The sequence below is a fragment of the Neurospora hispaniola genome (genome assembly GCF_033458365.1).
Source record: "Neurospora hispaniola strain FGSC 10403 chromosome Unknown B0T23scaffold_5, whole genome shotgun sequence".
Taxonomy (NCBI): Eukaryota; Fungi; Ascomycota; class Sordariomycetes; order Sordariales; family Sordariaceae; genus Neurospora; species Neurospora hispaniola.
Genome location: NW_026944410.1, coordinates 4,081,017 through 4,104,042, shown reverse-complemented (window position 1 = coordinate 4,104,042; position 23,026 = coordinate 4,081,017). Strand labels below are relative to the sequence as shown.

At 54.0% G+C, this 23,026-nt stretch overlaps 9 protein-coding genes across 9 annotated transcripts; 3 read left to right on the top strand and 6 right to left on the bottom strand.

The window, feature by feature from the left end:
• The first annotated feature begins 344 nt into the window (after positions 1-344).
• Positions 345-3,911, top strand: B0T23DRAFT_383492 (uncharacterized protein). The gene has a single exon (XM_062837414.1). It carries the CDS (start codon positions 752-754, stop codon positions 3,626-3,628), a length of 2,877 nt encoding a protein of 958 aa, XP_062692440.1. The 5' UTR covers positions 345-751; the 3' UTR covers positions 3,629-3,911.
• Positions 3,912-4,698: 787 nt separating this feature from the next.
• On the bottom strand, positions 4,699-7,954 carry B0T23DRAFT_180253 (uncharacterized protein). The gene is made up of 2 exons (XM_062833063.1): positions 7,236-7,954; positions 4,699-7,160 (listed from the first exon to the last, which is right to left on the bottom strand). Exons 1-2 carry the CDS (start codon positions 7,632-7,634, stop codon positions 4,887-4,889), a joined length of 2,673 nt encoding a protein of 890 aa, XP_062692439.1. The 5' UTR covers positions 7,635-7,954; the 3' UTR covers positions 4,699-4,886.
• Positions 7,955-8,545: 591 nt separating this feature from the next.
• On the top strand, positions 8,546-9,910 carry B0T23DRAFT_180242 (uncharacterized protein). The gene is made up of 2 exons (XM_062833062.1): positions 8,546-9,122; positions 9,189-9,910. The coding sequence occupies exons 1-2, from the start codon at positions 8,763-8,765 to the stop codon at positions 9,702-9,704; spliced, it is 876 nt and encodes a 291-aa protein (XP_062692438.1). The 5' UTR covers positions 8,546-8,762; the 3' UTR covers positions 9,705-9,910.
• A 217-nt stretch (positions 9,911-10,127) lies between these two features.
• B0T23DRAFT_430206 (Cupredoxin) lies at positions 10,128-11,083 on the bottom strand (the record flags this gene model as incomplete). Its single annotated transcript, XM_062840233.1, has 2 exons — positions 10,128-10,557; positions 10,635-11,083. The coding sequence occupies 2 exons, from the start codon at positions 11,081-11,083 to the stop codon at positions 10,128-10,130; spliced, it is 879 nt and encodes a 292-aa protein (XP_062692437.1).
• A 1,931-nt stretch (positions 11,084-13,014) lies between these two features.
• Positions 13,015-14,122, bottom strand: B0T23DRAFT_180212 (CENP-S associating centromere protein X-domain-containing protein). The gene is made up of 2 exons (XM_062833061.1): positions 13,805-14,122; positions 13,015-13,723 (listed from the first exon to the last, which is right to left on the bottom strand). The coding sequence occupies exons 1-2, from the start codon at positions 13,845-13,847 to the stop codon at positions 13,125-13,127; spliced, it is 642 nt and encodes a 213-aa protein (XP_062692436.1). The 5' UTR covers positions 13,848-14,122; the 3' UTR covers positions 13,015-13,124.
• Positions 14,123-14,191: 69 nt separating this feature from the next.
• Positions 14,192-16,189, bottom strand: B0T23DRAFT_383481 (ADP, ATP carrier protein). Its single transcript, XM_062837413.1, has 3 exons — positions 15,962-16,189; positions 15,531-15,629; positions 14,192-15,337 (listed from the first exon to the last, which is right to left on the bottom strand). Exons 1-3 carry the CDS (start codon positions 15,992-15,994, stop codon positions 14,528-14,530), a joined length of 942 nt encoding a protein of 313 aa, XP_062692435.1. The 5' UTR covers positions 15,995-16,189; the 3' UTR covers positions 14,192-14,527.
• Positions 16,190-18,786: 2,597 nt separating this feature from the next.
• On the bottom strand, positions 18,787-19,973 carry B0T23DRAFT_383478 (putative ribosomal protein S25.e.c7). Its single transcript, XM_062837412.1, has 3 exons — positions 19,735-19,973; positions 19,371-19,580; positions 18,787-19,277 (listed from the first exon to the last, which is right to left on the bottom strand). The coding sequence occupies exons 1-3, from the start codon at positions 19,790-19,792 to the stop codon at positions 19,252-19,254; spliced, it is 294 nt and encodes a 97-aa protein (XP_062692434.1). The 5' UTR covers positions 19,793-19,973; the 3' UTR covers positions 18,787-19,251.
• A 112-nt stretch (positions 19,974-20,085) lies between these two features.
• B0T23DRAFT_383476 (putative 40S ribosomal protein S5) lies at positions 20,086-21,600 on the top strand. The gene is made up of 4 exons (XM_062837411.1): positions 20,086-20,372; positions 20,438-20,483; positions 20,752-20,935; positions 21,010-21,600. The coding sequence occupies exons 1-4, from the start codon at positions 20,279-20,281 to the stop codon at positions 21,325-21,327; spliced, it is 642 nt and encodes a 213-aa protein (XP_062692433.1). The 5' UTR covers positions 20,086-20,278; the 3' UTR covers positions 21,328-21,600.
• Positions 21,601-21,907: 307 nt separating this feature from the next.
• Positions 21,908-23,005, bottom strand: B0T23DRAFT_180204 (acyl-CoA N-acyltransferase). The gene has a single exon (XM_062833060.1). The coding sequence runs from the start codon at positions 22,911-22,913 to the stop codon at positions 22,077-22,079; it is 837 nt and encodes a 278-aa protein (XP_062692432.1). The 5' UTR covers positions 22,914-23,005; the 3' UTR covers positions 21,908-22,076.
• Between the last annotated feature and the right edge of the window lie 21 nt (positions 23,006-23,026).

Below are 23,026 nucleotides of genomic sequence, written 5' to 3'. Positions count from 1 at the left end.
TGTGCCCAAGATCGAAAGCCTTTACCGGAAACTCGAGCAGACCTACGTCAACCAGACTCTTCAGGAGATTGACCAGTACGAGAGACACTATGACCGGCTTCAAACTGAGGTGCGGGTGCTAGAGCAGGCAGTTGCCCGGGACGAGGAGCAGGAGAGGAGGCAAAAGATTCCAGATGGTGTACCGGCTCAGGACGGTCCCGTGGCACATAAGCAAAGTCCGGCTTTGGGTTCGGTTCCCAGTCCAGTTGCCCTTCAGGGTCCCGGGGCTAGGTTGCCTAATGGCGCCAGTCACGGTCCTTCGCCAGTTGCTTCACCGCGGATCGCTTCACCACGACTACCGCCTCCGCAATCTCAGTCTCCCCGTACTCCTTCGACTCCCCAGCTACCGATACCTACTCCTCCTCCTCCTCCTCCTCCCCCGCCGCCGCCGCCGCCGCCGCCGTCGCAGCAACATCAACAGCAACAGCACCAGCCGCCGCCGCCGCCGATTCCACCGCAGCTACCGCCCCAGGTATCCGCTCATATACCGCCACGGCCCGAGGTCGCTCGTCATGCGAGCGTGCCGTCTCCCACGACTCAGCTACCGCCAGTCAGGTCGAGTCCCGCACCGTTGCCTCCTACTACGCTGCCTCCGACTCTACCCCCGACTACAACGGCAGCATTGCAGCCACAGCTGGTGAGCTCTCCGCGGTTGGGACATCACAACATTCCTCGGGGTCCGATTACGTCTGGTCCTGGTTCTCCAAGGCCTATGACTGCCGGTGGTGGGATACCGCATGTCCTTCAACCCCCAGCTTCGTTCTCCCAGGCGCCTCCTCAGCCACCTCAGCCACCCAAGCCTTCGACTCCTACCGGAGGACTGCCACGACTAGACAGCATTGCAGGACCTTCGAGACAGTCTCCGGTCCTTCAGACTGCTCATCACCCTGCAACTACTCTCCCTCAGCCACAGCCACTGATCCCTGGACAGGCACAGGGTGGGCAACTCAAATGGGAGCCTCCATATCAACCACAAGCTGGCCATCGTTCTATTTTGGGCCCTGGACAGCAACATCCCCATTACAGCCCTGTATCACAACCTGCCCAGCCGCTGCACTCGCCTAGGCTGCCTTCGCATCCGCCACCTCAGCAGGTACAGCAACATCCAGTGGTAACAAGGCCACCCCAGCCGCCACCTATGAAGCCGCAGGTCTTGATACCTCCTCAGACTGGCCAACATTATGCTCCTCCTTTGCAGCCGGCGCCTAATAGGGCCATGTCCGACTCACCTGGTCCGAGTCCTGTTCGGCAACCGGTGGCTTCTAATGCGGCTACGGGAATACCCAGGGCTAATTACCAGCAACATCCCTCGCCATATCCTCCATATCATCTTCCCCAGCATCTGCAGCAGGGTGCTGCGGTTTCTTCACCGCCGCAATCGCCGTCTGCGATTCCACCGAGACTTACTCATGGGTTGGCTGCTCCTCAGCAGCAACGATCGCCTCCGCCGCTGCAGCCACAACAGCAGCAGTCGCCTCAACATCAACCTCAGGCGCTACAGGCTCCTCCGCCGTTCAGCCAGCCGGTTACGACGTCTATGGCCCCGTCGCCGTCTTTGGCACCTATTCAGTCGGAGGTACAGAGGGCTTATCCTTCGCCATACCCACCTCAGCTACCGCAGCCTTCTCATCCACCACAGGCACATCCGCCGCAAGCGCCTCATCCGCCTCAAGTGCCGCATCAACACCCGCCGCAGGCAAACCAAGTTCCTCAGGTGCCCCAAGCATCACAGGCTCCTCAACCTCATGTTCCACGGGCACCACAGGTTCATCCGACGCCGCATCTACCGCAGGCTCCCTTGCCCCAGGTTACCCAAGCTCAATCACCGCGGATTCCCCCGATCACTCATGCTCCTCAGCTACCGGCCACCCATGCGCCGCGTGTACCACATCCACCGCAACAGCAACAACAACAACAACAACAACAGCAGCAACAACCACAACAACCACAACAACCACAACAACCACAGCCCCCGATCCCACAGCACAGGCCACGCTCGCATTCTGCCGCGACAACTTATTCCGGACCCCGGTTCAGCCCCATCACTTCGGTCACTACTACTCTGGTACCTCCCGCAAAACTGGGTCTCGGCACTGGCACCAAGTGGGTGTCTGCAGCTAGTGCGTCTACCCCTAAGCTACCTGATGTCCGGTCTGGCGGTGATGAGATTCGGCCTCCTGCGTTTGAGCCACTTAGTCCTGTACAGCAGCCTGCGGTTTTGCCAACGGCCAGGCAAGGTGCAGCCAGACCCTCTCCGGCTCGACAGCCGACGAATGAAACGTCTCGAGCTAGGGGAAGCATCCCTCTCGTTGGTCCCCAACCTACGCCGGCGTCACAGGCTCGTCAGCAAGCAGCTCAGAAGGTATCAAGGCCACTGGATAAACCAACCGCTTCTGAACAACCCAGCACGGTGAAGGAAATTGCTAAAGAATCCGCCAAGAAGCCTGAGCCAGCCACCAGTGTTAAGTACGAGGTGGACACGCCCCGGGCTACAATGGACACGGGTGATACGACAGCAGACGAGAGTGTCGCTGGTAAGCGTCAAGCAGCTCGCCAGGCGAAGCGTAAACGGGATGAGCTATCACCCACTCCGGCTGCCACTCCCGCCGAAGCCACTCCCAACGGCAACGCAACCCCTGCCAACGAAAAATCCCAACAAGAAACACTCGCGACGGCGTCAGCCACACCACCGGACGCACACAGAGTCCTTTGGAGCCGCGGTTTCCACAAAGTTAGTGCCTCTGCCATGGAACAAATCGTTCGCCATCGCTCTGCCAACATGTTTGCGGCGCCCATCCGCGAGAAAGACGCTCCCGGTTATCATAAGGTGATACTGCAGCCTCAAGACCTTAAATCCATCCGGGCCGCCATCGCCCACGGCAACCGTTCCGCCACCCAGGCTGCCGCTGCCCTACCGGGTGGAGACCCGGGACATATGCTGGTCTGGCTGCCGCAAATGGAAGAGCTCGTCCCCCCCAGGGGCATCATCAACACGGCCCAGCTGGACCGCGAGCTGGCGCACATGTTTAGCAACGCCATCATGTACAACCCAGATCGCTGGCACGGACCTGGGAGTTCCTTCCTAGCGGAAAGAGAGGAAAGGACTGATGATAACAATCAGCCAGGTGGGCACGGCCACGGTCATCCAGGGGATGTACTGGGATACAAGGTGGATGAGTTCGGCGTGGTAAAAGATGCGAGGGCAATGTTTTCCGAGGCCGATTCGCTGTTGGCGGACTTGAGGGTTGCGGAGGATGGGAGGGTCAAGTCGATGATGGAGGACGGGACGTTGCAGAAGATGCCGTCGGTGAATGGAAGTCAGAATCATTCTAGGCAGGCGAGTAAGGGGGGTGATAAGGCTGAAGAAGAGCAGAAGGAAAAGGATAAGCTTAGTGGTGACGGTGATAAGGAGAAAGACAAGGATGGTGATGTATCAATGATCGGCGATAAGGAGGAGGAGGCACAAGTGGATGGGAAGGTTGATGAGGAAGCGGATGGAGAAGGGACGGCGACTGAGACTGAAACTGCTGGTGGGAGCAATGGTAATCCAAGCAAGCGGAGGAGGGTGACAAGAGGGGAGAAGGGTTGAGTTGAGATGTTGGTGCATAAGGACGATGTTGAAGAGTATCTGTCAAGGACAGAAAATTTGTGGCTGTAATGATCATCGCACATGATTTCGCTATTACTCCCCTCTGTTTAGATGTTGGTCTAGACTTTATGGCTAAGTTGATCCCCATATCGAAAATAAACAAAGTTAGCAACTTCATAGCCATCACTCCAACATCTTCGCTCTGCAACTCTCCCTCCTTTTCTTGACTGAAAATTATTTTTACCAATATATATATGTATATGTCAAAGCCTAGAGGTATGAATGGTCGTACTTCTTGTGCTCTCAAAGGGAAGAAAAAAAAGGAAAAGAAGAAAAGATATTCAAATATGTTACGTCCAAAAGATGAACCCAACTATAAGGAATGGAGTATGATTACCACTAAACTAACTCCACCATATACTCAGTCGATTTGGTCTCATCAAGTCAGAACACTTCGTGGCGTCGTATTAAACTTGAGGATCTAACTTGGTGCAACTTCATGACCTCCTACTGTACCATTTGATACCTTCAATTTCGATTTATTTCATTGACGCATATTCATCCAATTTTGATTCCCATGATGCTTTCTTACCTCTACCTTGTTACCTCCCTTTCTCTCCTTTGTCTTTTGCAATTTCAACAGAAACACCACGTTTGAATGAGGGAACGAACAAGTGATACAAGATAGTGCGTCAAGTATATTTGAATGACCGTTGTGAAGTTCATCTTCAAGAAGAAGAACATAGAAGGTAGAGGTGAAAAGGCGCTTACACGCCATCCGACCAGACTACATAAATACAAGTAAAGTTCATTCACTAACAGGACGAACTGAAGAAAAGAATAGAAAGGCGCAAAATGGAGTGCCGCCTTCCAAGCCAACATAAAGCCAACTCAATCCAACCTGTGCCCATTGCAAATCCTAGAGGTATTCCAGTCCGTATCCAGCCTGATGTTGGGTATCCAGGTAGTCCCATCCCTTCTTTCCATCCACTTTTTGATGCAACTTGATACTTAATTCCATGTACAATGATAGTCGACATTATCCAGCACTGCCAGCTTTTGGTGCCTTTGTGCTGCTAACAGGCCACGACCCGAGAGAGCGAGTGTAGTGGGTATACAAACTTTTTCGCAATTTACCTCCTCTTCCTTATACAATTCCCATCGTCTTCATCGTACTCGTCACCCCTCAAAACCAACATCACCACCCACTCCTCCTCCCCTTCCTCCCCGGGGTCAGCTTCGCGATTCCAATGTCCCACTAAGACTTTAAACCTCTCTGATTCTCCTTCCCTGCCGCCCTCGCCTCCGTAGCCGCCGTTGGCGCACTAAAGTTCCTAGTCCCCTCGCCAGGCGTCATCACGTCGGTGCTCTTCTTAAGCACACCGGCATAGCTCAAGTCATTGCTGATGACCCTGGCCTTGCTCGGCGACTGTGTGCGCTTGCTCGGCGATAGTGGTCGTCTGGTAGGTGAAGCGTTCCTCTGCTTGTTCGGGGAGGGCGCGCGCTTGCTGGGGGACTCAGGTCTCTTATTCGGCGATGGAGCGCGCCCCGACTTGTTTGGTGACGCGTCTCGTTTCTTGGGGGTGGGGTCCCGGCCTCTGTCCCGCTTCTCGGGGCTGTCTGGCCGCTGTTTTTCGGGCGAGGCGGGACGTTTTACTGGCGAGAGGGGTCGCTTCTCGGGGGATTGAGGTCGGGATTTGATCTCACGACTTCGGCCGCGTTCGCGGCGCTCGCGGATCATGGCCAGGGCTTCTTCCCGGGATACAGGGAGTTCACCCCTCGATTCCGACCGCGGTTTGGTGATGTTGATGTCGCCGTCGATGTCCATTGCGTTTTCGCTGGTGGCGCTAGCGACGCTTCCCTTCGAAGGGGTTCTGAACATCCTGCCAAGGTCTGCATTGGTAGACGCTTCCTTGAGAGGAACCTTGGTCGTGATGGTGCTTGAGTTCATGGTAGATCCAAACATCGATGCGTGCGCTAGGCTGGAGGGCGAGTAGCCTAGCTTGGACTCGGAGAGGTGATCGATATGTCGTGAGGCGGGCCCCGGAGTGTGGTTAGGTGGTTGCGGCTGTGACTTCTGGCTATCGTGGCTGGAGCGGGAGTTAGCCCTATCCCCTTCTGCTCCCTCGTTCTCCCTTGGTTGAGGGGGTGGTACGTTTTCTTTTTGTTCTTGACTGTTGCCATGAAGCACGGGTTCTTCCCAGTTGAGATGGCTCTGCTGGATGCTAGTGGTAGCCGTAGCGGTCGAGGCAGTAATGGTTTGTACCGATCCAGACATGACGGAGCTGATGACCGAGGAGGCTGGTATGGTAGGAATGTTCCCCATCACATCGCTGCTGATTGACTCGGCATACCGCTTGTGTGGCGCCGTCAACAAACTCTGCAACGACGCCCTCTCCAAGTCCAGCACATAGTCGGGCACACCGTCACTATCCGGCGTCCTTCGATGTCTCGACATGACACTATCCTGCATCTCCGACCAAGCTTGTGACTCGCCCATTCGGGAATCCGCCATGCGTGAGGACTGATCGGTTGTCCGCTGGTGTCGTTGTCGCTTGTAGAGGCTTTCACGCTCTTTCGCGCCGTTAACGGGCACGGCGGGTACTTGTAGCTTGTCCAACTCCTCCTGTGATACGGTCCGGAAGATCCCCTGCTCTGGTAAAAAGACTTTGCTTTTCTGCCCCGACTTCTTTGCACTTTCGGCCCTGAGCTGCTCAGTCTTCGTCCTCTTAGCCGACGGAGGCGAGACCTTGTCCCCGCAGGGTGATGGTGAAGCGTCCCTAAGAATCACCAGATCACCCGCATCCGTGACTTTGTGAGGGCTGATTTCCGACCACTTCCTTTTCGCACCGTCCATGCCCCCGATACTTGGCCTCTTGGAAGCCGCCCGGGCGCCGGCGCACATTTTGAGGTTGCATTCAACTTCCATAAAAGCGATTAGCTCCAAAGCACGATCAGCTCGTTGCTTCTCCCACTGCCAGAGTTCTTTGAGTTCTTCGATTTCGGATTCGCTTGTCGCGGAATGGCTGAGGTCGGCGGTGTGGTGGATATAAGACTTGAGAGCGGCGAAGTCGTCTTCTGGTTGTGGTGGTTCCATGCCGCCCATTTCGACATCTTTTGACTCCGGGGGTGGTATCTTTCCCTCGGCCGCAATCCGTGCCAGCTCCTCGCTCTTAGCTAGCGCCTTGAACGCGTCCCTTTCCATCTCCAAAGTATTGATGTGTTCCAGCGCTTTGTTCAGTTGTTCTTGGAGCCCGGCCAAGACATTTCTCGCTTCGATGGCTTCCTGTTCGCGCGCCTGTGTTTGTCCCTTTTGTTGCTCGAGTTCTTCTTCGGCAGCCTTTTGCGCGGCTCGACTGGTGTGCAGTTCCGTTTCGGCGGTTTTCAAAGCGGTGCGAGTGGATTTGAGCTGTTTTTGCAATTCGACAATGTCGGACTGGGCTTTGAAGGCCTCCTTGCGCGCTTTGCGGATCTCCTTCTCCCAGATGGCTTGGGTGTGGGCGAGGGATTCTTTGGCGCGACCGTAGTCCTCCTGGGCATTGAGAAGCGATTAGTTCCTGCTCAAAGGAAAAGGAGTGTGGTGGGGCGAAGGGATGGACAAACTTACCATAACAACTTCCAGTCTGTGGGAAACCTTTTTCTCCCTCTCCTTCCCCTCCTCAACCTGCTGCCTCAGCACCTTGACCTCCTCACGCAGTCGTCGCACTTCGGCCTCTGCTTCCTCGCGCCCGAGCACGGCGCGCTGGAGAGCGGCATCGGTTGTTTTGCGCTCCTGCTGTTTGGCATGGAGGGCCATCGAGTTAAATTGGCTGACCTTTTCGGCAACCGAGTTGTCGCGACCGTCTTTGGGCGACAGTAAGGAGGGGCCTTCGCGCTGTTGGTTGTGGGAGATGGGCTGTAGGGGATCGGGAGGGCTGATGGTGAGGAGGTTGACGCTGTGGTCGTCGCCGCCTCCTATGACGGGGGGCTCTTTGGGCGAGTCGGGAAGACCCGACGACGCTTCCATGGCTGGTGGTGTTGTGTGCAAATTGATGGGATCAATGCAATGTAATGGATGCGGTGGGCGACAGGATAAGTGGCATGTGGTGGTGGTGATGGTGGTGGTGGTGGTAGCTCGATGTCGACAATGCAATGTTGATGGAGGTTGACAAAGTTGGTTGACAAAGACGCGTTCGACGGTGGGACTTGTCGCAGGGGGGGTATCTCGGGCGTCTCTAGAGGTGAAACTGCGTCATTCGGCTTTGGGCCATCAATGGAAAAGATCAAATGCGGATCGGGGGGTTGATCTTGGATGCCGCCTTGCAGTAGTGTGGATGTTTGTGGAAAGATTTAGGTTGCGTCAGGCGGCCGGTCGTTTTTCCCCAGCTTGGTTTATTTTTCGGGTCTTGGGTGGGTTTGTCTGTCTGTCAACACTGCACAAGTGCAGCAGGAAGCACAAGGGCACAGTGCTATCGGCACACATCGAGTACCTGTGTTTACAACTGAAATGGAAGACAAAATGACTCGAGATGCACCACACTCTGATGTAATTGCGTTGTAAACAAAAAAGGGTTTCGGTGAACAGATGGGATATGCAGACAAAGGAATAACAAGATGTGTTCGATGAAATAATCGATTCATTCCATCCCGTGCCCGCCCCTCCTTGTACACAACATATGTACGTATTCCTTCAGCCTGGCTACCTTGGGCAAATTGGAGAAAACGAATCTGTTTACTTGTACAGTGTCCATAGCTCTGCGCAATGGCTTCCAGGTGCGCCGTGTTGCCTGGGTAACGAGCTCAAGCTTAGTACATAAGGTAAGTACTTGACAGATGCAGTAAACACGTGGGAACCCCGCCTGCCTTCAAGCCATTGGCCAGCCTTGCATTTTGCATCCTGTGTGCATCCCATTTTGCCCAATTGACGACCGAGATGACATGATGTCCATCGGGAACAGGGGACTTTAGCCCGGAGGGGACGGGAGCTTGGAAAGGGAAACGGAAGCTTCGTTCCTTTCCACCCTTCCATCCATTCTCTCGGCCTCGCAACATCGATCTGTTCATTGCATTACCGTCTGTTCCATTCCATTGCTGTTTCTCTCGGTCTTCTTCTTTGCATGTTCACATATCACTAGGTAGCCATAATATCGTCAACATGGCCGACACCGACACCGTCCGCCGGCGCAAGCCCGAATCCAGGACACCTGCCACCAACGAGCCCGGTCACGATACGGCCTCAGCTACCGAAGACTCCGATGTCGAAGAGATCATCCGCCCCGGCTTTCCTCCCCACTCCGAATCCCGAAATGGCGGCAAGAAAAAGAAAGCTCCCAAACGCCGAATCGAAGACGAAGACGAATCCAACCCCTGGCTCCTCGACATCCTCCGTGTCATTTCCTTCCTCTTCCTGGCCTCTTGCGGTCTCAGCTACCTCATCTCCAATGGCGAGTCCTTCTTCTGGGGCATGTCTCACCCGCCCAACTATCTCCAGTTAGAATGGTGGAAGTCTCAATTGGTACGTCCTTCGATCGATGCTTCCCTTCTCCAGCCGGCAGCACCAGCTGACAAGGCGGTGACGTAGCGCGGCCCCATCTACCTCACCCCGGCCGAACTCGCCGCCTTTGATGGCACCGATGAATCCAAGCCCATTTATCTCGCAATCAACGGCACCATCTACGACGTCTCCGCCAACCGACGCACCTACGGTCCGGGCGGTTCCTACCACGTCTTTGCCGGCGTTGACGCTTCGCGCGCTTACGTCACCGGCTGCTTCGCCGAGGACCGCACCCCCGACATGCGCGGTGTCGAGGAAATGTTCCTTCCTCTCGACGACCCTGCCGTGGACAACAAGTACTGGACCCCAGAAGAACTCAAGCAGTTGAAGAGGAAAGAAATGGAGGAGGCCCTGAAAAAGGTCAACGATGCCCTGAAGCACTGGGCCAACTTCTTTGGGAAGAGTAAGAAGTACAGGTTCGTGGGCTATGTCAAGAGAGACAAGGACTGGTTGAAGAAGGAACCAGTGCCCAAGCTGTGTGAGGCGGCGGGGAGGGGCAGGACGCCTAGGTCACCGCCGGAGGAGGAAAAGAAGAAGCACTAGGAGATGACTCCTGAGGATGATGGTAATGGTATGGAAAACAGAACAAATCAATTTCTTACCCAAGGAACTCTGCGGCAGTATTGATTATTTCTCTTGACAATGACAGGTCTAGCAGGTACCTACCAATGGATCAAAGTACAGTTTGAACAGTTTGAACATCGAACAGAACAAAATACCAGAGGATCATGACACTCGATTTCATGCAATATCTACCTCTACCCAACCAACAATGCCACGCTCGCAGCAATCTAGTGCCCGGCTCTAAACCCAAAAGAAAGAAAAAATAACAACGTCGCTGACAAAGAAACATGGGCCAGCGCGCCGAAACCGAGAAAGTCTGTTACCCTTCCTAAAACATCGTACAATCCAACTCGAAGATTTCATCGTCAATTCAACCTCCCCACCTTATTCCACTTTCGTCAACTAAAGGAACAAGAAAGCAACAGCACCACCAGCGACAAGCGCAAACATGCTCGTAGTTCCAGCAGCAGAGAGAATACCCGCACCAGCAGTCACTGGCACAGCGGTGGAAGAGCCACTAGGACTCGTCGAGTTGGACGGGGTGGTTCCGGTGCTTGGGCCGGTAGTAGTGCTGCCATTGGTAGAACCAGAGCCAGTACCACTGCCAGTGCCCGAGCCAGAGCCCGAGCCAGAGTCACTGCCGGAACCAGAGCCTGAGCCCGAGCCAGAGTTACTGCCGGAACCGGAACCAGAACCAGAACCGGAGCCAGAGCCAGAACCGGAGCCAGAACCAGAACCGGAGTCGGAGCCAGAGCCAGAGGGGACGATGGTAGTGGCCTTGGCTGCGAGGGCTTTGTAGTTCTGTAGTGACTTGGTGGCGTTGGAAGATGGGCTGATTTCTCTGTTAGTCCTTCATTCATTTATTCATACCTCTACCCACAAACGCACAAGTCAAACAGGGATACTCACTTTTCATTAACAACCATCACCATCCCATTCTGACAATGCTTCCCCTGCGCACAATACAACCACATCGGGTTCTTGTTCTTCACCATCACCGTGTACACCGGCACATTACCTCCATGTCCAGAGGTGGTACCATTCATGCTCTTGCCGTCTTTTGCTGATGCTGCTGCTAAGCCTGCGGCAACAGGCATGAAGCCCGAGTTTATCCCTGTTACGTTGCTGTGCATCGCAATAGGCTGGCAGGGGTTGTCAAAGGTCGATTGCGTGACCGTGTGGTTGCCGGCCACGAACTGGAACTGGATGGCTTCACCCGGCTCGGCCGAGATCTTGTTGGGGGAGAAGACGAGGGTGCCGTTGTAGCCAACAGAGACGACGTGGGTTTTTTGGGCGGTGACTGTCATGGTTGATGAGAGGGTGGCGAGCCCGGCGAGGAGGAGGTTGGTGTAATGCATTTTTGCGGTTGTTGTTGTCTTGAGTGTATGTGTGTTTGTATTTGAAGATCTGGTAAAAGAGAACTGAACTTGAACGACCGTCGTCCGTCTAGCGGTTTGTCGTCGTCGTCGTCGTCGTTGTCAGGTTAAATGAAAGGGAGTATGGTGGTAAGATGTGAAAGCGACTGGCGCTGTATTATTGTCGAAGACCGAAAGAGGTAGTGAGTAGGACCAGCCTGGCCGATTCGAAAGGTAAAGACCGAACGACGGCGGAGAAAGAAAGGAAGAGAGAAGAGAAAAGAAAAGAAACGACCCGTGTTGTGGGTTGTGATGGTGGATATGGAAGACGATGACGAAAAGAAAAGCCCGGGAAAGAGATGGGGAGGGTATCGTAAGGATATAAGTCAACTGTCCAGGCCCAAAATTTTTTATGAATCGCTCTGATGTCGATGGAGCTTAGAGATATCCATGTCTTACCATGGTTAGCAACATGTTAGGTTTCATCGACAGAGGGAGTTGACATTCTGGGGTAGAGGATCCGTACTAGGCTCCATAGTAGCCAAGACGAAGTGTGGTATTGAAACATCACGGTGTTTGGAGTTTCCGGGGCAGGAACGGGGCCATATCAGCTGGGGATACACTTACACCAAAGACACCAGCTGTTGACTATAGCAAAAAGAGTATTGCTCTTTGAAAAAGCTAGCTTATCCCCCTCAAAACTTCGTTTCAGCAAGGTACCTCTTAATCAAGGCACCTCGGAATAGCCCCAGAAGTCGAAACGAAAACGATGGCTGTAGCGAACTTGAGATAGGTTGGATTTCTACCCAACCTTGTGAAGCGTGTACGATGGTAAAGCTCGTACCGGCATCTATAGAGAATAGAGTGATAGGTGAATTGGGTCTTGTAAAGAATGCGCCTGAATGCCTCCATGACTGGACTGTAACGAAGGAAAGTGGAATATTGAACACTGGGGAGAGAATGAAACGAAAGTTGTCACTTGTCTGCTTTGCGAACTGAAGATCCTACTGCTGAATTGGGTTCGGTTGAAGTTTGTGAAGATCTTGATATCTCTGCGACACCTTGCCACCTGCCCACCCGTCTGAATCACTCCATGAAGCCAAAGTCCATTATTCCCACCTCAATTACTCAGTCTTCGTGATACCGAAATCTGGAATCCAAGCAAATACAAAGAGCAAAGCCGATTTAAGGTTTGGATCCCTGCTACTAAGCGCCAGGGGCCGTCTGTGACCAGGGGTCAGAGCACAGCCGGCAACCGACCATCGCCAATGAAATCTGCGACGCATCTGATACACGGATCCGGTTTCACTACCTCCACGACTCGGTTAACCTTCTAGATCTTCCCTTGCTGGATCTCATCGATCCGAGGGCCGATGTCGGAAATGTCAAAGTGCCAAAGTTGGGCGTTGGGACGAATTAGCATCAGTCGTGATATCAGAGCTAAGACGGGGTCTGAGCTTGGGGGTCTCGGTGATTAGACGGTCTAGACCTTTCTCCCTTCCTTCGTACACAGTGAAGGCGGGAAGCTAATAGGGTTGGAAAGGACGATGGAAACCCACATGGCTATTGAAGTTGTTCCGAACATTGGAAATTGCGAGCCTGCCCTGCATACCTATTGTACATCAGCCATCTGTCATCGTCGACTATCAAATTACTTCCACCAGGTCCTACGTCTAGTGAACAAACAAGCATTGTTCTGGACTCCTCTCTATCACACTTGCCATTTAAAATGGCGAGTGGCCGTAAATGTCTTCGATCTTGAGCCGTACAGCTTACACTCGCTGCTCTCCAGTCCCTTTCTTGACCTTCGACTTGTTTGTGCCATGGTTTAGTATCGTGAACCGGCGTTGTACGGCAAAGGGTCCACGCCAGGCACAATGAGCGTTCCGCAACCTCCTTCTGTCAGACGTAGCTTGATAAGTGCGCAGATAGAGCTCCGTCAGATGCCGATACCATAGTCATACTGTCGGTCGAGCTGAGCTTGCCATGTGCCCACGGAGTAGGAGGCATAAACCCTCCCTCACCTCTCCCATCAACAGCACAATCAAAGATCCAACAACAACTGAGGCGCAATCTTCTCCAAATCCTCCACCTCCAAGAAGCCTCCCCCTCCCGAAGTGGTCCCATTCCCTCCCTCCCTCTCCACCACACTCCTTGCGATCGCCTCCCTCACAAAGATATCCACATAGCGCGCCACCGCCTCGTTCGCATCCTTCGTTATCTTGGTCTTGTCGCTCTCGAAGAACTCGTACAATAACCTCGTCAACAGCTCCGAGGGGACCGTGGGCCGTTCCTCTTCGTCCGAGTCCTCCTCTGCTTCCTCTTGTTGCTCTTCAGCATCTGACTCTTGCTGTGGCTGGTACCGGTCTGAGTCATCAGCGTCTTCCGAGTCGTTTCGGTTGTTACGCTGCATCTGTCGTCGTCGCTGGTGCCCATTCGTGTCCGTCTCCGGTTGCTCTTCTTCATCTTCTTCCTCATCTGAGCCGAGCATGGTAACGTCATTGTTGATTTCGCTGTGAGGAAACATGTCCAGATCTTCGTCGTCTTGGACGGAGGCGAGCTCGATTGTGTCAGTTGTTTCGCGGCGTCGCTTCGAGGAGGAGGGGTCTGCTGAGGTAGAGCCACGTTTGGCGCCGGCGGGAGCTGTGAAGGTCATGTTAGCTTTCGGATGGGTGTTGAGAGCGGAATTGAACCAAATACGACAGCGGGAAATGGAAGGCTTACCGCGCCGGCTGCTGGAGGCCGTGGAGGTAGATTTGGGAGGCATTGCAACTGATTCGTCGCTTATTTCCGATTCTGCTCTAAAGGCGCCAAATTTGGTAATAGGATACGACGTGAATGGTTAAGAGCGCAGTGATGAAACTAAAGCTGGGAGCGCAAAGCTATCGCAAGTCAAGAGAGTGCATTCGGATGATGTTTGGTGAGTGGAAGTCCAATCGCCTGGAGACGCGACGCGACAAAGATACCCCAAATCGTATTTACGTAACTGGTCCGTCAGAGTCGGAGACCCCAGACCGAAATCTACATCGATGTTCACATGTTCACATGTTCGCAAGCATTTCACGCATTCGAAGGCGGTGCACAATCACTTCACTGACTTGATAAACAAAGTTCGGAAAGGAAACCCATGAATTCGCCAGACTACCTATCGTCAAAGGGGATCTAAGAGACGCATGCAAAGGAAACGGCGGAAAGATGATGTTGCCAAAGGCAAAGGAGAATACACATGGGGAAACAGCTAAGGATCTTGTATTACAGCGGGGAATTGGTATGTAGCCCGCGAAACCTCCTCCTCAACCGGACAATGGCTCAACGCTTGAGTCCATCGTCGGAACCTTTTCGAAACCCTCCGTCAGAGATAGATCCCGAAGAGAAACGGTTTGATCTCCATCCCCAAAAAGGGTCATCTCCTCAACTTCATAGTTTAGCACATTGAGGTTGGGAAATTTAACCGGAACCACCCTTGAAGGCCTTGCCGAAGAGGAGGACCTGGAGCTGGTCGTAGATAGAGAGGACACCAGCACCGGCGACACCACGGAGAATGTTGGCACCAGCACCCTTGAAGAGAGACTTGACACCCTCCTTGGCAACGATCTGGGAAGCGGCATCGAAGGAAGACTTGTACTTGACGGCCTCACCGGAGGTCATCATCATGCGACGACGGATAGTGTCAAGAGGGTAAGAGGCGATACCAGCGGCGGTGGTGACGCACCAGCCGAGAGCGAAAGAGGCAAGGAAGTTGTTCTTGAGGTCACCGACGAGGAGGACGGGCTTGATGGAGTCGTAGAGACCGAAGTAGAGACCACGGTAGACGACGATACCAGCGACGGAGGGACCGAAACCACGGTAGAGACCGGCAATACCATCGGAAGCGATGGTCTTGCGGTAGACATCGACGAGACCGTTGAACTGACGCTCACCACCCTTCTTGGCGGACTTGGCGTCGTTGGCGAGACGGGTACGGGCGTAGTCGAGGGAGTAGACGAAGAGGAGGGAAGTGGCACCAGCGGCACCACCGGAGGCAAGGTTACCAGCCATCCACTTCCAGTAGCCATCGACGTCCTTCTTGTAGCCGAACATCTTCTTGAACTTGTCACGGAAAGCGAAGTTCAGGGCCTGGGTAGGGAAGTAACGGATGACGTTGGCGGTGTTGCCACGCCACAAGGCCATGACACCCTCATCGGCGGTGGTGCGCTTGAAGCAGTCGATGATACCGTTGTAGCGGCGGTCGAGACGGCCGGCACGGATCATCTCATCCTAGGGGGTCGTCAGTATACCTGGACTAACATGTGGAAGAGATACTCGTTCTCCCATCGCCGACGTTGAAGGAACGGCACGTGACAGCCAGATAAACTTGCCGCGACTGCTACCACATGCGCGGATCACAGGGGCCAAGTTGATTTCCTTCTCCTGTCGGTAATGGGAGAATGAGGTAATTATTGGAACGTACCTGGTTCTGGACGAGGAGCTTGATACGCTCAATGGGAGCGGCAGCAGTCTTCGAGACGGCGGCAGAGACACCACCCATCAAGAAGTCCGCCACGAAGGGCTGTAGAAGAGGGGAAATGTTAGCATGTTGTTATGCCGCGATAAGCAAACAAAGATGTCAGGTCGTGTCCCCGCATTTCCCGGTGGTAGTCGACATGCAAACGCAGTCACCAAGCCGCGATAGATCAAGACCATCACTGTCGACCGACTGATGAAATCGGAGGGCCCGATGATTGTCGTTGATTTCTATCGCGCCGTGACCTGCGAGGGCTGGCTGAGGTCGCGATGGACGATCCCCTTGGACTGCCTGCCCGATCGACCAGGGAAATGACGACAACAACAACGACGACCACGACATCAACGTGCTGGGCGAGAGAGAGGGGCAAAACATACCGGCATGCCCAAGACCTTCTGTTGCTCCGCCATTGTGATATTCCTTTCCTTGCTGTAAAAAGAGAGGAGTGGAGATGGAGAGAAAAGACCAAGCTCTGCTATGAGGGGAAGAGGAAGAAGTCGCGAGAATATATTCTGCAGCCGACTGGGGGTCTGGGGCTACCAAGGGGGGGCCGACGAAAAATTTCGCAGCGGAGACAAGGAAGCAGGCCCAGTTTTCACTTTGTGCGGGCGCCAGCCAGCCGCTACTAGCCCACCGCGACCGAATCTTCCCGGGCCCCTGGCTGGGCTGCTCAAGCACCGCGCACGGGCCATCTTCTTGCATCTTTACCAGAATGGGCGACCTTGCAGCTGCTGGCAGCCCGTGACAGCTCATGCCACTCCTGCTTGTGCCGCGCTGACAGTCAGGTTCCCTGCACTGCCGGCCGGTAAAGCCCGAAAGGCTCCAGTCACTCTTGTAACAAGAACCATTGCATCGTCACCCAATTGGACGCATCAGCGCCCAATCTGTTCGCTGGCTATAATTACACGTATCAGTTTATCCCTCAGCGGGCAGTAAGGTAACTTGTGTGTTTTGAGGTGCCACGAAGTCCAGCAGCTAACAGACGCCAGCCGCCATCGTGAAACTGGTTATTTACATATAGTCGGCACCCGACCGCCTCTTCGTCCTCACCGTTCATTGCAGTGCTCGCGAAATTTTCAGAGTGCCCTCGGCTATGTACTTCCTCGTTGTCTTCAAACACGAGGATGGATGGAGTTGTAGGTAGGTATCTTGAGGACTCGCTGTCATCCACTGCCTTGGGATTCCCACGTTTCGAAGGGAGCCTTCTGTCTTCGAACCCCCCCTCCCCGTCCCCCACCCTCGCTTCCCCCCTCGCTCCCCAGTCTCGTCCCCCTCCAACAAACACCCTTCACGCTTTGCGTTGGCCAAGACCCGAGTCAGATTGATTCCTTGGCACGCGGCAGCTGGAGCCGCGGTCTGCGACGAACTTGAAGCCAGAACTCCCGGCCCCACGGGCAGAAATTCGGCTGTCATGCAAAAGGGACGGAAAATGTCCATACCGACTCGGTCATCTTAACTTCCGAAAGTTTCGTCTCCTGGATATCCGAGTCGGAGTATTCCAGAACTTCCCCATGGCTCGTTATGATGGATCACAAGGAAATCATCTGTACCTCTCTCACGAGTTCAACTTCCCTTTTGGCTGTTGTCCCAGGTCCAGTGGCACTGCAACGTCATGCTGCAGCCCCCGGCCTTAACATTTCAAGCACCAATTGTGCACCCCCCCTCCTGTTCACCATCCGTAACCGCTGAACCGCCCAGGATGGCGTCGCTAGCAGGGCATGTGGCAAACGACGACGGCAACGGGCGGCAATTCGGGGCAACTGCTTCGGTCAATGGGAGTCCGAGAATGGGCAAAGCTCCAACAGCTCTCTAGTGTAGGGCCCATGCGACACGGTCTTGACGGTGGACGGTGAGTCCGATGTGTAGACGAAAACCATTGAACACGAAAGGTGAAGTAAAGAGGAAGACGGTGGCGGCAACATGGCCTATCTGTGTGCCATTTGCTCCGAATGCCCAATGCATCCCACAAGCCGTCAGGGTGCCGGCCGGAGGGGTCCGTTCATGCCAAGACGACAAGGTCCGGGTCGCTGGACCGGACTTGGAGATAATCTCAACCGTATCGAACTTTCACGTGCTCTCAGGTATCCAGAGTTTATGAGCAAGCCAGCAGCGAGACATGCTTTGCAGATGAGACGATTGCAGGCACATGGACAATACGGGATTTGGGACGACAAGTAGTGTATGCTTGCGCGTAACCCGTCTGCCGTCTTTTACCATCAATATTCGATGGTCAGGGCGCCAACCTTGGCTGTAACGAGTGGACCCATTGATTCAACTTCATGCCTTCTGTCAACGTGCTCAGCTTGTCAGATTGTGCGGAAGATGTCACGGTATTCTCGATCGCACCTCACACAATCTGGCGTGGGAGCCCCAGCCATCTACCAACAGAACAAGCAAATGCGCCTGCGATGCTCTTGCAAATTCGGGATACCAAGCAACGAAGCTATCGTGAAATGTCAAGGTTCGGAGTCATTGCTTTCAAAGGCAGAATTATCTCTCATTGATTCCTCTGTTGAAGTTTGATGCCCGCCAGGTATGAGACCACAGCAGACAGTAAAATGTCCCACTAAATGCGCCAGGCACCAGTTTGCCTTGAGGAGCTGGAACTGAGATGCCTACAAGTGTTTTCATAAATCGGAAGTTGATACAGAGGTATGACGAGCATAGGTGAGACTGGAAAGGAGGAAACGGTTGGGTTCTAAGCATCACAAATATTTGTCCGGAGAAGCAAATCCGGATAGGCTCACTGATATGTGCATGTCGTATGTAAGCCACTGCGTCCCGGCTGGAAAGATGGTGTTTGCGATGAGGCAATTTATACTTGAAGAGATGAGAATGAGTGAGCGGCAGCTTCAGACCGTCCGCGTTGGAATATGGGAACCTTGTCCCCTTGTATCAGGTAGTAGGTGACTGGAGCCGACATTGTGTAAAGCGTAGTCCAGAGGCTCAGCTTCTTCTCACCGAGGTGTGTCGGTTCGACGGAGTCTGGCAGATAAGAAGCACTCGATAAGAAATTTAATTAGCTTTGTCCACTTCCATGACCGTGACCGGATACCTCAACGGCCTGGCGCGGTCATAGTGTACACGATATGGGACCTGTTCATCATAGGGCTGGACTAGTGTCGTGGAGAATCCCATCCAGACATCGATAGGTCCATACATCATACACATACGTCACTGGCATATCGTGTGAACTCAGATGTTGCTTTGAGGCAGTGAATTAGTTTCCTATTCTACCGCCTCTAGTCCTTCTTGTCCTTCTCCATGGATTGGGGTATCATAGAGAACTGCTCGTGACAAGCTGTTCCCATCGGACTAGGCGCGCACACACACGGCTTGCACGTAAGCATCGAACTCGGGTACAGCTCTTTCCCAGGCAGATAGGAGGCGAGTCTGCCCCGTTCGTTTGTCGTGATCTTGGTCGTTCCGTTCGTATCTTCCGATCGATGCAAAATCCCAGTGTGATTGTGTAAAGAATCTGAGGAGCACTTCCCGATTCCCCTCCCACTAAATTGCTACACCGTGTGCATTGTGCATGCAAAGATTGACCATTCCCACCAGAGACGTAGCCCGATCAAAAAAGTCAAACCCCTTCTTGTCGCTGACGAACCACCTTTTCAAGTCTGCCGGTCCGCCATGTCAAGAGAATCGCCAGGTGTTTGGACGTTTACTCGTCAGCGCCAATGGCACGGGCTGTAGAAATTGCATGTTAGCCGATTGTTCTCGAATTGTGGCTGATCGATATCCGGTGTCGCCAGTCGGCTCGACCGAGCGAGGGAGACGTACTGTAGATCTTCATCTTGCTGTGTCCAACAACCTGCTTGATCTGACCCTTCTCCTCGAGGTCCTTGAGGCAGCGGCGGGCAAGCGAGCCGTTGATCTTGAGACGGTCGACGAGGGTGGCGACGGTGACAAGGCGGTAGGACTGGACGTCCTTGTAAAGCTTGTCGGAAGTGGACTTGTCAAGGATGACGGCGTGCTGGGCCTTGTCCTTGACTGTGGGCATGTGTCAGTGAATTTGGCCCAAAGTTTTGAAGTTGTCGGGGAGCGCCTTCACGGCAGCGACGATGGCTATGACGGCGACAGTCGTGAAGCCATCATCATCTGCTGGAAATGACGACCCCGAAAAATGGACAGAGATTCTCCTTACCCTTGCCCTTGGACCACTTCTTCTTCTGCTTCTTAGCACCAGACGCGGCGGGAGCCATTTTGAATGATGAGTTCTGGTGGTTTGGTGGATGAAGGGGAGAGGGAGAGACAGTCCTGGCTTCAAGGTCTTTTCCTCTGCGCAACGAAAAGGCGGGGAGATTTTTCTGGTCGGCGCGCAGGCAAGTGTGGCTCGGGCGCTGGGCTGGTCTCTGCGCACGCACACACTGCACACACTCAGGCCAGTGACTGCGGGTGCGCGCCAGGCCAAGCTTAGGTTAACTGAGCCCTAACCATTTTGTTCCCCCTTTGCGGCAACCAGCGTGGCGGTGCACGGGCCGCACAACTGGGGGCACAACTGGGTCTTTTGGGGCTTCGTAGCGGCAGATTGGGGCTTGACCACCTGGGGCGGGGCCACCAAAAAATTCCCACGACGACCCGTCACTCTCCGCTCGCCGAACGACCACCCTTTCGACGTTATCCTGTCCGAACTCACGGCCAACTTCACCACCAATTACCTGCAGTCCGGCCACCGAACAGCAATCAAAATGTCTGAGGGAGAAGTTGACGTCGCGGCCGTTTCCCAGTACGAGGTCCTCCCCAAGGAGGTCCTCGCTGAGGTTGGCAGTGTGAAGCTGTTCAGTATGTTTTCTACGGTCCTTCGCAAAGTGCACATAGGCGTCGTCATGCTAACTTTGCGACTTCAGACCGCTGGAGCTACGAGGATGTCGAGATCAGGGATATCTCTTTGACGTAAGCGCAACCCGTTTAGATGATGCATACATACCAAAACCACCAAGAACACGGCCCTCTCAGATTGCTACGAAAACGCGATCCGACGAACATGTACGCGAGAAGGAGATGGGAAAGAAAGAGCTAGGAAAATGTTGAAAATTGGGAGTTACGATTGATCGCCAATTCGCTTGGAGGACTTGGGGGACTTGGGCAACATGCATCTTGGTCGCAAAGATGATTCAAGTCACACACGCGAACGGAGGGCTAACGACGAACATCCACACAGCGACTACATCCAGATCCGTTCTCCCGTCTACCTCCCCCACTCCGCTGGTCGCTATGCCGTCAAGCGTTTCCGCAAGGCCAACTGCCCCATCATTGAGCGTCTCACCAACTCCCTCATGATGCACGGTCGCAACAACGGCAAGAAGCTCATGGCTGTCCGCATTGTCGCTCACGCCTTTGAGATCGTAAGACTCCCGAAACCCGCAACAACCTGCGCTACGCGATTAGCCAGACACAGTCACTTACACACGATATCTAGATCCACCTCATGACCGACCAGAACCCCATCCAGATCGCCGTCGATGCCATCGTCAACTGCGGTCCCCGCGAAGACTCCACCCGTATCGGTTCCGCCGGTACCGTCCGTCGCCAGGCCGTCGATGTCTCTCCCCTTCGCCGTGTCAACCAGGCCATCGCCCTCCTCACCACCGGTGCTCGCGAGGCTTCTTTCCGCAACGTCAAGTCCATTGCCGAGTGCCTTGCTGAGGAGCTGATCAACGCCGCCAAGGGCTCCTCCAACTCGTACGCCATCAAGAAGAAGGATGAGCTCGAGCGTGTTGCCAAGTCCAACCGTTAAAGCGGTTCTGGCTGGCTGCAGGTGTATGGGGGAAACTTGTTGGGTGCTTGGAGTTGTTGGACGGATTCTATTCGGCATGTTTTGCTCTGCTGCCACTACGGCTGCATTTGTTGCGCGTTAAAAGGGAACTGGGTCTGGGAGGATGCGGTTCTTCTACGGCACTTAGGTCAAAACAGGCAGGCACTCAATAAGGGCTCTCAGACATTGAATGAGAGGAAAACGTGGATTTGCGGACAAGATTTTAAGTGCATATACCACGAGGCGCCGGTGATTCGGTGAAATTATGATTCCCCTTTTCTTTCCATGCATGACGTCCGTTTGACCGTGAGTGAACGACCGAACACCAGTTCCAACCCCCTTTTGCTTTCAGACTTGACGTCTCTACCCTCTTTTTGTATGAGCAAGGAAGCATTCTCGCTGAATCTCCCTGGCTCCAACAACATGAGGTAAGTCATCTGCCGCTTCAGGCTCCTTTCAAACGTCACCGCTACAGAAGTCTAGCTGCTCATAGTTCCTCATGTCTTTGTTTCAAGAGGGCTGTACTTCTGCCATCAAGTGGATTAACGACTCTCGACTTCCTCTAGCCCTTTTTGACCCATCTTCCCATCACCCTTTTTATGGTATCAATGTCACACACACCCGCTCATAAGAAGGAAACACTGTCACAAATACCACTACCGACCACCAACACCTTTGCTCAATATTCCCCAATGTCCATCCGTCCTCAGCCCCGACTCCAGCAGATACCCCTACGCCCTCGCATCCACCCGACAAAACATGCCAACATGCTCAATCCCCTCCTCCCACCACCTCCCCATCTCTTCATCCACCACAAAGCCAGCCCTCTGCCAAGCACCGACGGCACTGACCTGGGCGTGAACGCAAAACAGACCTCGCCACTTAGGCATCATCCTCGCGTCCCTTTCCGGATCGATTCCCAGGGCTTCGAACCCCCTCTCCTTGACCGACGGGCTGAAATACCTGGGGTGCTCTCTCATCCAGTCCAAGGCGCGCCTGATCAGCTGGCCTGCGATGCCACGGCCGCGAAACTCTTTCAAGACAGCCAGTCGCCCCAGTTTCATGTAGACTTCCTCTCCATCGTGCAAAGTCGTCTTGCGATCTTTCCCGCCCCTCTGCACCACCTCCAACGCCTTCTTGGTCTCCGAGTCCAGCTCCTCCAGGTTCACCAACTCATCCGCTAAATACTTCCCTCCCTTGACAGGATGCGGGGCGTGAGGAAAAGGGACTATCCTGACGGTACCAATGGGAACCGACCGCGTCTCTGACTTTCTTGGTCTCATGACTCTCCCACTGTTCGCATCCCGCTCCTCTTGCTGGACAACTTGGTTGATGGAGGCGTAGATGACGAAGTGGACGGAGCGAGCATCGTTGGCGTCGAATTCGTTTTCGGCGGGGATTTGTTGCTCGTTGATAAAGACGGATTCGCGGATGGTCATGGCGTCGAGAAAGGTCTTGGGGATGGTGCTGGTTGTGGAGGGGGATTGCTGGGAAGGGGGGAGAGAGGCGTTCCAGGGGGAAAGGGCGAGACCAGGAGGCTCGAGGGTGGCGATGAAGGGGGTGCCCATTTTTGTGGTTGGTAGATGGTGTATGGATGGCTTTCTCCGAGTTAGACGGGAGAGAGGTATTGATAAAACCTCTTGGGTTTTGATGTTGGTCAAGAAAGTTGGAACCTTGGGCT

What these genes read in the sequence shown, in the direction of transcription:
- B0T23DRAFT_180253 (XM_062833063.1), bottom strand. Translation starts at nt 7,634, where the DNA reads ATGGAAGCGTCGTCGGGTCTTCCCGACTCGCCCAAAGAGCCCCCCGTC. An exon ending in ACAGACTGGAAGTTGTTATG is followed by an intron (nt 7,161 to 7,235) that starts GTAAGTTTGTCC and finishes CTCAATGCCCAG; the next exon opens with GAGGACTACGGTCGCGCCAA.
- B0T23DRAFT_180212 (XM_062833061.1), bottom strand. Translation starts at nt 13,847, where the DNA reads ATGCCTCCCAAATCTACCTCCACGGCCTCCAGCAGCCGGCGCG. An exon ending in GGCCTCCAGCAGCCGGCGCG is followed by an intron (nt 13,724 to 13,804) that starts GTAAGCCTTCCA and finishes TGACCTTCACAG; the next exon opens with CTCCCGCCGGCGCCAAACGT.
- B0T23DRAFT_383481 (XM_062837413.1), bottom strand. Translation starts at nt 15,994, where the DNA reads ATGGCGGAGCAACAGAAGGTCTTGGGCATGCCG. An exon ending in AGAAGGTCTTGGGCATGCCG is followed by an intron (nt 15,630 to 15,961) that starts GTATGTTTTGCC and finishes CCTCTTCTACAG; the next exon opens with CCCTTCGTGGCGGACTTCTT. An exon ending in AGCTCCTCGTCCAGAACCAG is followed by an intron (nt 15,338 to 15,530) that starts GTACGTTCCAAT and finishes ACGACCCCCTAG; the next exon opens with GATGAGATGATCCGTGCCGG.
- B0T23DRAFT_180204 (XM_062833060.1), bottom strand. Translation starts at nt 22,913, where the DNA reads ATGGGCACCCCCTTCATCGCCACCCTCGAGCCTCCTGGTCTCGCCCTT.
- B0T23DRAFT_180242 (XM_062833062.1), top strand. Translation starts at nt 8,763, where the DNA reads ATGGCCGACACCGACACCGTCCGCCGGCGCAAGCCCGAATCCAGGACA. An exon ending in AATGGTGGAAGTCTCAATTG is followed by an intron (nt 9,123 to 9,188) that starts GTACGTCCTTCG and finishes GCGGTGACGTAG; the next exon opens with CGCGGCCCCATCTACCTCAC.
- B0T23DRAFT_383478 (XM_062837412.1), bottom strand. Translation starts at nt 19,792, where the DNA reads ATGGCTCCCGCCGCGTCTGGTGCTAAGAAGCAGAAGAAGAAGTGGTCC. An exon ending in GAAGTGGTCCAAGGGCAAGG is followed by an intron (nt 19,581 to 19,734) that starts GTAAGGAGAATC and finishes ACATGCCCACAG; the next exon opens with TCAAGGACAAGGCCCAGCAC. An exon ending in CAGCAAGATGAAGATCTACA is followed by an intron (nt 19,278 to 19,370) that starts GTACGTCTCCCT and finishes CAATTTCTACAG; the next exon opens with CCCGTGCCATTGGCGCTGAC.
- B0T23DRAFT_383476 (XM_062837411.1), top strand. Translation starts at nt 20,279, where the DNA reads ATGTCTGAGGGAGAAGTTGACGTCGCGGCCGTTTCCCAGTACGAGGTC. An exon ending in ATCAGGGATATCTCTTTGAC is followed by an intron (nt 20,484 to 20,751) that starts GTAAGCGCAACC and finishes ACATCCACACAG; the next exon opens with CGACTACATCCAGATCCGTT. An exon ending in TCGCTCACGCCTTTGAGATC is followed by an intron (nt 20,936 to 21,009) that starts GTAAGACTCCCG and finishes CACGATATCTAG; the next exon opens with ATCCACCTCATGACCGACCA.
- B0T23DRAFT_383492 (XM_062837414.1), top strand. Translation starts at nt 752, where the DNA reads ATGACTGCCGGTGGTGGGATACCGCATGTCCTTCAACCCCCAGCTTCG.